The 14,092-nt window shown below is 34.8% G+C and overlaps 2 protein-coding genes across 6 annotated transcripts in view; both read right to left on the reverse strand.

Annotated features, from left to right (window-relative positions):
* The window catches only part of icmt (isoprenylcysteine carboxyl methyltransferase), a 5,111-nt gene extending 4,484 nt beyond the window's left edge, over positions 1 to 627 (reverse strand). Inside the window, exons 1-2 of the mRNA XM_067446336.1 lie at positions 358 to 627; positions 1 to 40 (exon numbers count right to left, since the gene is read on the reverse strand). The exon at positions 1 to 40 is cut by the window's left edge and continues 49 nt beyond it. Of these exons, the coding sequence (XP_067302437.1) occupies positions 1 to 40; positions 358 to 576 (259 nt within the window). The 5' untranslated portion in view covers positions 577 to 627. The remainder of the gene's footprint in view (positions 41 to 357) is intronic.
* A 518-nt stretch (positions 628 to 1,145) lies between these two features.
* The window catches only part of draxinb (dorsal inhibitory axon guidance protein b), a 29,610-nt gene continuing 16,663 nt past the window's right edge, over positions 1,146 to 14,092 (reverse strand). For 3 of the 5 annotated variants that reach the window (XM_067447271.1, XM_067447270.1, XM_067447269.1), the window contains exons 3-8: positions 4,352 to 4,824; positions 4,086 to 4,267; positions 3,642 to 3,753; positions 2,587 to 2,679; positions 1,877 to 1,966; positions 1,146 to 1,793 (exon numbers count right to left, since the gene is read on the reverse strand). In XM_067447271.1, the coding sequence (XP_067303372.1) occupies positions 1,681 to 1,793; positions 1,877 to 1,966; positions 2,587 to 2,679; positions 3,642 to 3,753; positions 4,086 to 4,267; positions 4,352 to 4,824 (1,063 nt within the window). In that variant the 3' untranslated portion in view covers positions 1,146 to 1,680. Of the gene's footprint in view, positions 1,794 to 1,876; positions 1,967 to 2,586; positions 2,680 to 3,641; positions 3,754 to 4,085; positions 4,268 to 4,351; positions 4,825 to 6,735; positions 6,947 to 14,092 lie in introns of those variants that run through there. The other 2 variants (XM_067447273.1, XM_067447274.1) reach the window with 2 other exon arrangements.

Consider the following 14,092-nt stretch of genomic DNA (forward strand, 5'->3'; position numbering starts at 1 on the left):
ATCCAAAGGCAAATCCAAGAAAGCAGGCTCGAACAGCCACCTGATTAAGCAAAAAAGGCAGGAAAGTTTTAGTCAGATCCTGATCGTGTAAACCCACATACAGTAAGCTGTCTTCTGTCGAGAGCTTATTCATATTGACAGAGAAACCCTTACGAGATCCCATTAGAGTACTAAAGTAATAGGATTATACCTGCACACAGGACATTACCAATAGTTGCCTTTGCAACAACATATCTACATAAATCTTATATTTATTCAATTAAAACATTCATATAGATATGCCAGGGGTTCCAGTTATGCAATAATTGCTTTATTTGTATGACACACATAAATCAGACTGTCTCTCCTGAGTCTTACCTTGTATAAAGGTCCCTTGTATATGATTAGCAGGAAGCCATTGATAACTGTTATGTACGTCGCAATGGCAATTTTCCCATTCACATCCGTGAGGTAATCGAATATCCAGTCAATGTGAGAGCCGAATTTGACAAGTAAAGGTATTATAATGACGGCCAGGCCTGAGACAAAGCTAATAATACTTATCCTCCCTTCTAGCACCAACTTGCTGCCTGCCATGTTGAAAACAGCAAGATCTCGCTGAGAAGTCTCGCGTGGCTTCGCAGCTCACGCTGACTTGACAGCGTTTTCAACCTATGGTTTTCAAGCGCATTGAACTGTAATTGTGTATTAATCAGTGTATCCTGATATGTGACTGTAATGGTAAAATATTCAGTAACTATTCATAATGCATTTTACAGCAGTTATAAAGCAATGCTATTAACTACTAGACTATTGTACAGTTTACCAATAAAGCAATAAAACCGAGTTGTTTCACTCAATACGTGGAATAAGGGTCCTGTTAATAAGCCATCCATGCACACTCGATAAATAAAGAATTAAATGTTAATGTACAACTGTAATAAGTGGAACTTTAGGTGGTCGGAATAGTGGTAAATACGCAATAGCCTAACACACTTCCATGTGTCAGATTTGTAAAGCACTGAACTAAGATGAAGAAGCACAATATCTCCCACATTATAGTAAGCATCATGAAGAGTTCAAGCATTATTTCAGTGTAGCACAAAGCAGTTAGAGTAATTCAGATTTGAGCCAAAAGGAAGATTTAATGGTTTAATAATGTGAGATGAAGATCTCCCTTGTGTCCTTCTTTGTGTGTCCATTCCAAAGCTGCTCGTCTGATTGGAAACTGGGGACCTGGCAGGCGTTGTAGTCGCAACATTAAAAAGACTTTGCATGCTCAAGTTCATCTATTCTCTACTGTTCCCTTGTAATGATGACTACAGATCAATGCAACTCAAACCAGACAAAATACAAAACATGTTTACTTGTCTATACATGCAATAACTTTTAATACATTTGCTACAATTTTTTTGAAAAATTCCACATCACCCAACCATTCATTTGTATGAACTGATCTAGGAATAGTCTACTGTATACACAATCTGTTTTGTAAAACTCATGCAAATATGTAATCAGTCTTATGCATTCCCAAAATATTGCTTTCAATGTTTTACAATTTTTGGAAAAAAATAAATCCTGGAAACCAACCAGATGATACACATAAACATGTATAGGGATTAATAAAAAAATTCCAACACAGTGGAAAATGTAATTGCATGCATTTTGGAAAGGACAATTTGACAAATTCTTCTGTCTTGTTTAAACAATAATGAACATGCCACGGTTTAAGCTTATACCCTCAGGATCAACACATTGTCCCTTTTTGCGTGTGATGCGGTAATGCCTGTGCAATTTAGCATAGCAACGAAGCCCTGTGAAGATGCAAGGAATATTTTAAAAGATGATTTCCACTTTGTCAGCATGAGTAATAATCAGTTCAAAAACATTTGCTCACCTTCCTCACACATGCAGCTGTCATAACACTTGTTGTTGAAGCCACGGTTGTGAAGTTCACACACATGTTTTCTGAGATTGCAGCAGGACCCTGCCAGTTTATATAAAAGAGGTACAAAATGGTGTGATCATTTATTTGGCTTTGAGGTTTGGGGACAGTAAGATTTTGCAAGGCTGCATTTATTAGATCTAAATTACAGTAAAACAGTAATATTGCGAAATACTACTACAATTTAAAATAGATGATTTCTATTTTAATATATTTTAAAATGTAATTAATTCCTGTGATGGCAAAGCAGAAATTTAAACATCATTACTCTCAGTGTCCCTTCAGAAATCATTCTAATATGCTGATTGCTGTTCAATAGATTTTTTTGGGATTATTAATTATTATTCATGTTGAAAACAGTTGTACTGCTTAATATTTGTGTGGAAATCAATTATTTGATTAATAGAAAGTTCAAAAGAACAGCATTTATTTGAAATAGAAAACTTTTGTAGCAATATAAAAGTCTTGCCGAATAAAAGTATATATTATATTATATTATATTATATTATATTATATTATATTATATTATATTATATTATATTATATTATATTATATTATATTATATTATATTATATTATATATGTAAGTACTCAAATTGCTATAGCTCACTAGAGAATAGACACTGTGGCTCTTTCTATTAATGCAAAAGTGAAAAACTCACCTGGCAGACAATCCAGGTGATGTTTACAGCTCTCATCTGATGTAAGGGTAACAAGTCCAGTGCTGGGGCTGTCTGTGGCCTGTTTGTCAGATCCTGGATGGAAATAGAGTGATGGATGGTCAAGTGTTATTTGTAAAAATTGTAATTCACCAACATAAAACAGACACCTGCAGTTAAAACATCTGAACTAAATTTTGCACATTAGGGCATTTGGTGTTTTCCATACACAGGGTGATGAGGTATGGGAAAACTTGGAAGAATTTGCCTAAAAGTTCTAAATAGTTCATTCTTTTGGTCCCAAATGTAAAGCAAATACACATTAATTTGGTAAACAATTTAGCATATATTGTAGCCTGGATGCCAGCCGAACTCAGCCCCGCCCACAACATTTGAGCTCGGGCAGTTCGGTCTGGACTTGATCCATAGAGGAGTCATTATGCCCGAACAGAAACTGTTCGGACCAATGAAATTGTCAGGGTAGGACGATGATGGACAGATGATAAACAGTGATGTAATCATAACGCCATCACAGGCACGTGGATTGAATATGTTCAAATCCTAAACAGAGAGCTTGTTTGTGTGTGTGTGTGTGTGTATATATATATATATATATATATATATATATATATATATATTGTTTTTTTGTTTTTTTTTCCACCTTCACTATTTCTCTCTGAAATGAAGATCATGTTGCAAGTACTCTGTGTATCATTAAATTCTTTTTTTTACAACACCGGCAAAGATCGCTTATTCCAGCACGCGTGCAGACAGGGTTGCCAAGTTTTGTTGACTGGTTGTGTAGGTCTATCCAATTGATGTCTTTTCTGGTTCGGTTGAAACACGCCTCATAATTACAGCCCAATGGAGCAGTTTCAGACTCAAATTCTGACTAGAATTGAGTATGACCACATCAGGCTACATATATTGCAAAACATGCACAAATTATCTCAGGTCACCATTTCAAAAACAAGCATACTTAAAAATTGCAAATCTAACTTTAAAATTCCCAAAAAAAGAAACAATGCATCTGTATTTGTAAGTGAAATATGGTCTACCTTGCTTAGAAAATCGCTTTTTGTCTGCAGGCCTCATATATTCATAATCAGTCCAGTCAAAGAATGCCATGTTGAAAGTGGGCGTCACATCCCCACCTGAAACACTTCTGACCTGAAGTACAAAACAACATGTTTGGTATTCTTGTCACATATAAGGCAATGCAATTTAACTTTTTCATATGAACGTAAATCACTGTGGACAATTGTAATCCTTTAAGGTTCAACAGTACAAATTATGGTGGTGTGCTATATTGATTTTGAGCCGATGAACAAGAAACTATTTAATGTGTGGATTAAATTGATGGCTTGAAACTATTATTCCTTATAAAGAGGTCATTGGGATTCAATTTTTATTAAGCCTGTTTTTAGACACTGATAGATGAAAAGCAGAGATATTTTTTAATCAGTGTGATTGAAAATACCAAACAGCTAGATGATGGTTACCTGTGGTTTACTGGAGGGGTTTGGCTTTGTGAAGAGATCCCCACTGACTGCCGCGGTTATGGGTAATATGAAGGAGCCAGCAGTGGCTGCAGGGAACACTGGCTCTGTGGGAATCCCAAAGGAGTTTTTATTGAGCCTTTGATCAAAAGAAACCCTCCGTTCCTTCCCTGATGCCAAAGATTCTATGCGAAGAAAATACCAAGTAGATAATTACAAAATGGCAGGACAGTTATAATTGAGTTTTACTTTGGAAAGTTTCTTTTTACCTTCATCGTGAGGAGCCCTAATGATGTGCCCTCCAAACACTTTGCGACCAGTGGGACGTCTCATTGCCTTCTCTGGAGTGCCAGCGCCAGGAGAAATATTCATTTGCTCTGGAATTAAGGAATCAAACCCCTTGAAGGTCCTCTTTCTCGAGGTCATTACTCGTCTTTTATCTCTTGGCTCTATCTCTAAGCGGACGGGACTGAGGCCCTCCAGGTCTGGCCCTTCATTTTGGGTGTGGAACACAGTAATATGGGGCCTCTCTCTGAGTCGATCTGCTGCCACCCTCTCCTTGCGACCTCTGTGCTTCGTGTGGTGACTGTGTTGATGTATGGATGCCTCTGGCCTAGGCGGGATAATGACATTGTCGCTGAAGATTTCCATGGCTGAATTGTGGCCCATTTGGGTGCTCAATGTCATGATAAAGAAGTCAAGGAGGAGAAATGAGCCAAAATACCAGCATAAAGCCACCATTCTATAAGAGTAGAAAAGATGAAGCATATAATACAGTAAAATAATACAGTAATAAATAATCACAAGGCATATTCTCTCTCTCTCTCTCTCTCTCTCTCTCTCTCTCGCTGTATATATTTATATGTATATATATATTATATATATATATATATATATATATATATATATATATATATATATATATATATATATATATATATATATATATTTATATATATATACACATACTTACAACCAAGGTTACGTGCTTCTATGTCAGTGTTATAAATCAATTCACTCAGATTTTAAGGAAAGTTATGGGTAGGGCTAAGTTTAGGGGTAGAAATATGGTTGGGATTACATTTTTGAACAGGAACGTTATTCCAGGATCAACAAAATATGTTGACCCAGAATTGCGTCTAACTCTGTAAAATCAGAGCGTGCATCTATTCAACTGAAGCAATGTGTCACAGTAACTTAGACTGAGTTACAGGCTTTACAGAAAAATCCCTCAATATTCACACTTTAGATCTTCAAGAAACCACCTGGTCTAAAGCTTGTAGGGCTCAATGCTCACCATAAAATTAACCAAAGCAAAGCAGCCTGACAGACCATTGATGTTATGTTGCTCTTCTTTATGTGAACATTTGAAATGCTTTCGGAGTCATGCCACGCTCTACATTGGGTCTTTTAGACAACTTGACAGTATTGAATATATGTTGCGCAAAAACTGCATGAGCAATGGTGTCTGGGCGACTTTAGAAATGTTATATTCCCTATCTTACTAATTACAATATAACATTCAGACAGACATATAAGCGCATTCGCTGGAACTGTAATTTTTTTAAGCATCTTAGAGATGAGGACTGAAGAGAACTGATCCAAGCCCAGGGATTTTTATCCTCAGAAAATGGATTACACACACTGAGCAGATGAGTGTGACTAATTAAACAAGCGCATTTAGCTTTCATGTACTGACAAGACTAGAGTTGTGACAAATCCAGCATCTCCCAACTGCGGCTGCATTTACATAGCCTATATGAACTAAAAAACTTGGAGATTTAACCAAGAGGATGCTATAGATAAAGCCTGAGGATGTTAAAAGGTTTACTGGAATATATTATTCAGTTTAGTTTAACTTTTTTAGATGTTGGTGTAAAACCATCAAGCTATTATATGACAGCATGGCACGCAAATACGTTTTAAATAAAAGATTGATGTATTTTTATGAAAGTATTACAAATTACAGAATGCACCAAAACACTGATAAAGTATATTTAAAGCATTAGTTTTTACATAACCAATATACCATAAGAAGAAAATGCAATCATTTGAAAGTTGTTGCAATAACACATTTCTCTTTGAAGCGCAGCATAATGGTAATTTGCCAGAAAATGAAACAAATAATATCTGTCTCTCTGTATCCTATGCACTTAATTATTCAAATTCTGCATATGCAGCTGATCAGTGTTCATATTATCTGAATTAATTTCGAGACCCCTTGCTGTGTACGCCAATGCAGCGCAGGAGCCTAAAAATATCAAAGCTTCAACCCTTTTTTCTCATTAGTCTGTGTAAACAGTGACATGATTAATTCAATGGGGAATCTGGGTTTGTTCTTCCTTGTACAGAGACTCCACTTTTCCTACTTGAGTATAGCAAAAGTATTCAAAGCACCTGTAATGTGCACATCATGCCAAATAATTATCTAGTAGCCTAATAAATGGGCTTTTTAACGATTGCTGCAGCAATACCGTTAACATAATGACACAGTGAAGGCATATCCTACACTACAACCATGAATTAACATCTAGCTAATCATAATAGTTTTAACACGGCAGAATTGTTCTGCTGTACTTAAAAAAACAGCTTAATAACGACTAAAGAAGAACATTACAAACATTAAAGAGAAAAGAATGAAGAAAGTGGTCACCTGTTCTCCGGTGTGTGGTAGGCTACGTTATTTCTGGTTGCAGTCCACAATGAGCGCGTGTGAGTTTAGAGGAGAGCGCGCGCGCGATTGTGAGAAGAAGCGCAGTCTCGAGCTCTCACTGAAGATTTCCAGTCACGGGCGTCGCCTAACCTAAATAGACTACCTAAACAAAGAAGCGCTCTCATCTTGCTGACTGAACCAATGGTCTAGGTGTGACTGGGTTTAGTGGTGTAGGTTTTGGGATATGTTTTGGTTTAATTGTTACCCAGTGAACTAACATATGCTATTCGTGTTATTTGCCTACACCCCACAGGCCTAGTAATGTTCAATAGTCTATCTTTTATCAGATTTTATTCAAAATGTGTAGCTTAGCCTATGTAGGCTGTTAGTAGCCGCTGGTCATTATCGTAAATAAAACCCCAGCAGGATGTAGGTATAGTTAGGCTTGCCATAGGCTATAGAAACATTTAAAGGTGCACTAGTATTTTTGCAGTAAAATATCCAAAAACCACTAGGCGTTATATATTTTGTTCAGTTGAGTACCTACAATATCCCAAATGTTTTCAACTATTTGTAAATAGTGAGAAAATTGCACCGGGACGTTTCAACATAGCGTTTGAGGAAGTCGCCTGTCAATTGCGTCATATCGCGCTACCCTCGGTTTCGGGTTTTATTTGGCTGGAGTGCTTTACTCTTAGCAGTGTGAACAAGTGAACGCACGGAATAACGTCATTACATCATTTTCAACACACTTAAATGTATCTAATATGATAAACAGAGCTGCATTACCTCATAATCATAACCGGAAGAGCGGATTAGTGTGAGCGCCCGGCGAATGTGTCCCGTCCCGTCATATTAAAAGTCCCGGTGTTCGCTAGCCATGTGTTTGTATAACAATCGCTCCAGCAGCGGTGCTCAGCTCCACAACACTCGGTCCTGCTCTGCTTCACACTACAATTACGTTAATAACCGCAGGCGTGATTTCTGCCCGAGTCCTATTTTCCATCGGCTGTGAGGTAAGGACCACATGTCCCAGGACACTGCGCTCACACGTCATCAAACTACGCCTTTGTTTTGAATAGGCGCCCTCCAGTGGATGGAAAGTTGCATAGTGCACCTTTAAATAGTTCAATGTTTTATCATATCAGTTAGGCTATTATTTTACTATAAAATAATAGTAGGCCTATTTTAGGCTACTTATAAAATAGCAAAATCCAACATTAAAATATGCTAATAAAATACTTGCTAATCCCCAAGATACTTTTATAGGCGATAGACAGCATTAGTTAACCCTTTCTCCTATTTTAAGTGCATTCTCCTCTCTTTGCTTCTTTTAATGAATAGTTCTTGCGATATTCTAATAATTTATTTTGTTTTATGTTAACATGTAGCCTACTAAAATAAATATGCCCACTATGTTTTACATGTAGCCTACAATGCCATTTAAATAAATTAATTTGAGTCGCTATATTCATTACAGAAAGAACGAGACCACGGAGTAATACACGAGATATACAAGTATATCCGGTATGTTCTGATGAACAACGCTGCTATATTTACTTTATCTGACACAATAAAAACACATTTGAGCGTTTAATGCAATCAGGCTACAGAAAGCAGTGTAATAATTCATAGAAATTAGAATAGAAATTAATTAACACAAAAAATTGTGTGCATCTACAAGCCTATAATATCTAAATAAACTAGGCCTATATGTCACTGATCTGTGAAATTTAAAAATGCATTGTCCTGGTCTCTGAAAACGCTTTATGTTCTGCACAGGTTAATTATGTGACACCGTGAGATACTGAAACATAATGTCACTGTGCAGTCATGCACTGAAAGATTTTCTGAACTACATTGCTGCTCTGTTTTGACCCGGTGCATTGCATTCTTGTAAGTGTGATTAAACTGGGAGGGGGTTCATTCCCAGTACATCTCCCAGGGGTTTGATCATATAAAGAAACCAGGCCAGAAGCCCAGAGAGTGATTGGTGGATGACAGCAGTAATGTGGATTTGGAGGTTTTGGGGTCCAGTGGAACAGCAGTGGAATTAGTTGCACACATCTCCAGGGGGACACACGCGGGCTGCCCCTCAGCAGGAGGCAATAAATCAACCACCCCTCCTGCCAGCCAGCTTTTTATATTATTTTTTATGTAAGTGCATCAGACAAAGCTGCCTGAGATGTACCAATTTGGGCTCAGAGATCTGTTGAGCTTCACGCAGTCTAAATCGCAATGAACATCAAACTAATGATTTAGGAGGTTATGAGCTTAATTTCAAGGCCACTAAAACAAACATGTCGTTGTAAATTAAAGATTCCCTAAATATAGGCTAGTAAATGCAAATTATTATATTCCCCAATGGCCAAATTGTTAGGATCATAAACGTTTTTAAAGTTAAATTTTAGGCTGGTTTGCCATATATCTGCGCTCGTCAATTTCAAAATGATTGAGATGGCCAATCAAATCAAAGAAGGCGGGCTTTACAGAACAGTGGGAATTCCAATCTTCCAACCATCGCGACGCTTTAGAAATGTTCAGCGACCGACAGTATCCAGTGATACACACACCATGAAAGATGACATTCTGATGTTTTTTACTTATTCAATCTTATTTTGTTCATGGACAAATATTTAATACACAGACAAATGCTAGTTTGAAAAGAGTAAGCCTTCAATCTTGAAGATGGAAAACTCTACAGCCTTTCCGATTTCTGATTCTTCCAATAAGAAAGCTGTGAAAACTGTAAATCTTAAAAAAAAAGTATATTATTTAATTGCTCCCTGGCACATAATAATTGTCATTTTGTATTTAGTGTAATAATAAACACAGTATGTAATTTTTTTCTGAAATGTCACCGTTGTTAATTTTCAAATATGATATTATTTGCATGATATGTAATTCATTACTGAAAGAATGACCGTAAAGGCCTTTTAAGCGCAATATAATGTTATTGTAGTGACTCTTGGGGACCTCAAGATGGCAGTACACAACAGCTTGTGTGCTACTATAGTTTTGACCATATAGATACGTTTTTGACACTCAGCATGACTACAACAGTGGGAAGTAAAAAATTAAACACACTATTTTACTTAAGAAGTGGTCCCTGTGGAGTTTGCCCCTCAATAATATATTGTTTGATAAAATAATATTTGTGTGAAGGGTAGCGTGTATGAGCATTATTAACCTTTGTTAGCCTATACGAATGGTCATGTTCATCTTACATCAATAACAGGTAAAACTCTTGGAATTAAGATGTAGTAAATGTTGAGATTAACATAAATAAATGCTGTAGAAGTATGACTGTTAATCTTAACTACAAATGAAACCTTATTGTAAAGTGTTACCATGAGAATTATAGTCTATAAAAGTAATACATATGAGATGGATTTATAAGAAATACTTTATTTTCATCAGACATACATTTATTTAAGTAAATCATCTTTTTTTAATTTGATTACTCTGTATTATTCAAGACTAACATAATCTTTTGCATAAACAACATACAAGACATTCCTTTTTATTAAGGAATATAGTCTTAGTTTCAAGTTTATCATTTAACATTCACGTTGAATACTGAATATATATATATATATATATATATATATATATATATATATATATATATATATATATATATATATATATATATATATATATATATATATATAAATTGCATCAAAACTGCAGCATTTGATATTACAACAAAGATCCATATCTGGACCAATACAAATTTTTCCCTTATGGCAGCGTTCATTTTGATTTACATTTTGTCTTTACAAAAGACTTTTCTGCATTATGCTGCTGTGGGAAAAAAAAAAAAAGATCAGCGATGAATGCTTCGATTTCAAGACAGGGTGAGTTCAGTTCAACACTTCTGGCACGATTTGGCAAATGCATAACCATCTCTTTCATGGCACAGGTTCTCGTCACTGCTGAATACACATAGGAGCCACATCTTCTGCCGAGTCTGGGAATAAGCGAAGTGTGTCCCTCGAATACTTGGAGTATCCATTGTGGAAGAGCAAGGTCTTCTTTGGGGTGAAGAAAGAGACAGTTTTTTCCCAAAGGTCAGTGGGAGAGACGCCATTGTGCAACCGCTGCTCCAGAACACCCATCATCTGCTCTACACCATCTGAGCATTTCCTCTCCAGACTCATCATTTTACACCTAAAAGACAAGGAAACATTTACATCAGTTACATTCAGGTTAAAAATGTAATTATAAATGTTACAGACTTTATGTCATGACTTATGACTGTTAACTTACATTTTCTGCAGATCTCTCATGGTGAAGGATGGGGTCGTTCCTCAATGTTTACTGTCGAGAAGCGAGATACATTGACTTTTCTCTTCCCTTTGGCTTGAATTTATACACAGCCTGGCTAAATTTAATGATATGTAAGTTCTCACACTTTTTAACCAATCAGGAAACTGCAGTACGACAATAGTGCAAGGGTGAATTGTTTAAATAAATAATGCCAAGGCCCTGAGAACCAACTGAGCAGGTGGGAGGGAACTCTTGTTTTATTTGGGCTGTCAATCAAGGATTGAGACATTGCTAAAAGAGCAGCGTTGAGCCTGTGAATTAGAATTGGCCTCATTCATGTTGTCAGCCAATAATATGTGGTGGGAATGTGCACTTAAACATCTGTCCGAAAAGCAAAACTCAGCCTGAAAGTTGACAGCAAAGAGAACTTTAGACATTTAACATCAACTTTACTTATTTTATACATTAAAGATCAATTTATTTCCAATTAATTTATTATTTAATATTTATGCTTATATACTTAATGATGGATTTGTTTAACTCTAAAACAAATGAAACTCAACTTAAAAGTTGATAACAAAGAGATTAATGTATAGACATACCTATACACAAATATAGGCTATATTTAATATAATAATAAATTAATAAAAAATTCTCCTTTATTTATTATTTATTTGATACATATATTTATGAAATATACAATGATGGATTATATTGCTCATAGATCTAAAACAAGCAGTGTAAATAGTTACAAAAAGACGAATGTGTTATTTAACATATAATTTTTTATTTATTGTATCAGTTTTAATTATTATATCTATGCATCAAAACTGCAGTATTTGATATTAAAACAAAGATCCATATCTGGACCAATACAAATTTTCCCCTTATGGCAGCATTCATTTTGATTTAAATATAAACTCTATATTTAATATAAAGGCTATATTTAATATAATAATAAATTAATAAAAAATTCTCCTTTATTTATTTATTATTTATTTGAGATACATATATTTATGAAATATACAATGATGGATTATATTGCTCATAGATCTAAAACAAGCAGTGTAAACAGTTACAAAAAGACGAATGTGTTATTTAACATATCTTTTTTATTTATTGTATCAGTTTTATTTATTATATCAATTTATTCCTCATTTGTTATTATAAATATTTTATAAAATTACCTTTTTTTATAAAACAAGCAAACAAAGAGATGAGTTTATATTTAATATAAATTCATCTCTATTATTTGTTTATTTATATACATTTTTAATTATTAAATAGATTTATAAATACATTTATTATTTAATATTCATATTTATTAATATAAATATATATTAAATATAAAATGAGGATTTTTTTTTAAACAAGCACAAGTTAGTAAAGAGATTAAGGTTCAGACATTTGGCATTTATTCAGTTATTTACATATGTATTTGCTAAATACACATTAAACAAATGTATTCCTATTTTATTTATTAATATACATATTTATTTGTATACATATTTATCAAATATGATGGATTCTTTTGCTCATAACTCAAACAAGTAGGTGATAAAAAAGATCAATATGCAGAAATTAAACCAATTTATTTACTATTTGTATACACATATTTATTTATTGAATTTACAATCACATTAAACATGAATTCTTTCTTATTTTTATTTATTTATAAACATAATTTAAAAATATATGTATTTTGCTTATTCACAAAAGTTAATAAATGCTAATAAAAGCATGAACGTGTTATATTGCGTTTCATTTCTACATTACAACAATTTAGTACAAAATTGTGTTTGAATAAGCGGATGATGTTATCTGACACGGCCTATAGAGACACTAGAGCTGGGATGCTGTTGTTTAAGGCTGGTAATTGAATGATGGCTCCAGATGGCGACCCTGGCGGCCTAGGGGTGCTGTGAGAACAGTGAGTGCTGGGTCACTCTGACATTGTGCAATGAGCCACGCGTTCTTTTATCAGTCGGATCAGCGTCATTAATGAATAAGTGTGGGAAGCCGTGGTGCCCCAGCGCTCCCAGGTTCACACTGCTGAGAGTGGAGTGTGGCGTGAGAGTCAGCCAGCAGCAGCAGACAGCAGGCCAGACAGCTGTAAATGTCTTAAGTGTGTGTAAGGAGAGTGTGCCAAGACAGAAGTGTGCTGCTCAGACCTCAGAGCTGAGAGGGAAACTGTACACACGTCATAGATTTGCTCTTTAATTGCTAACAATTTTACACTATAATACAAACTATATAATACACAAACAAGTTTTATATATATATATATATATATATATATATATATATATATATATATATATATATATATATATATATATATATATATATATATATATATATATATACAGGCAGAGCCGGCCCTATACCTTTGGGGGCCCTAAGCAAAATTTGGTTGGAGGCCCTTGACCGTTTTAAGTAAGGCCTAAATAAAAACAAAGACTACCTTATAACTATACTGTACATATATCTACTATGTTACTTTAAAATTTTGTAGTCTGTTAAATTATGTTTTAATTATTCTATGTAGCCTACTGTATGATAATTATCTTGTTTTACGCTGCTGGTCCTGAGAACGTATTTCGTTCTTATGTGGCAACATGTAGGCTACAGAACGTCAATATAAGACCTTGAGTTCTTGAGTTGAGTTCCATGTTTGATGTCTAACAGGAAAATTATGATACCACTGAGCTGAATGGCAGTGCAGTGCAATGAACACACACGGATGAACTTGCTGAATAAAAAGACTGATAAAGTGATTTTCACTGACCATCAAAGAAACATTTTTAATTGACACCAGAGTTTAAAAGGCAAAAACAGCACACGATAACACATTTTGCTGGACAATAAATTGGTCAAGAAATTATTGCGATAAATGATAAGATTTTTCGTTCTAAACCCATTTTCATCTAAAATAATGATAATGGCATAATAATGCAGGTACACCTTTTTTAAAGATCAATAAACTTTTATCTCTAAAGACTCTGATACAGGGGCGTAGCCATCTTTTCAGAAGTGAGGGGGACAGAAATGTCTTAATACCATTTTTTTTTTTTTTTTTTTTGGA

This window comes from Pseudorasbora parva, chromosome 6, assembly GCF_024679245.1.
Source record: "Pseudorasbora parva isolate DD20220531a chromosome 6, ASM2467924v1, whole genome shotgun sequence".
NCBI classification, from domain to species: Eukaryota; Metazoa; Chordata; class Actinopteri; order Cypriniformes; family Gobionidae; genus Pseudorasbora; species Pseudorasbora parva.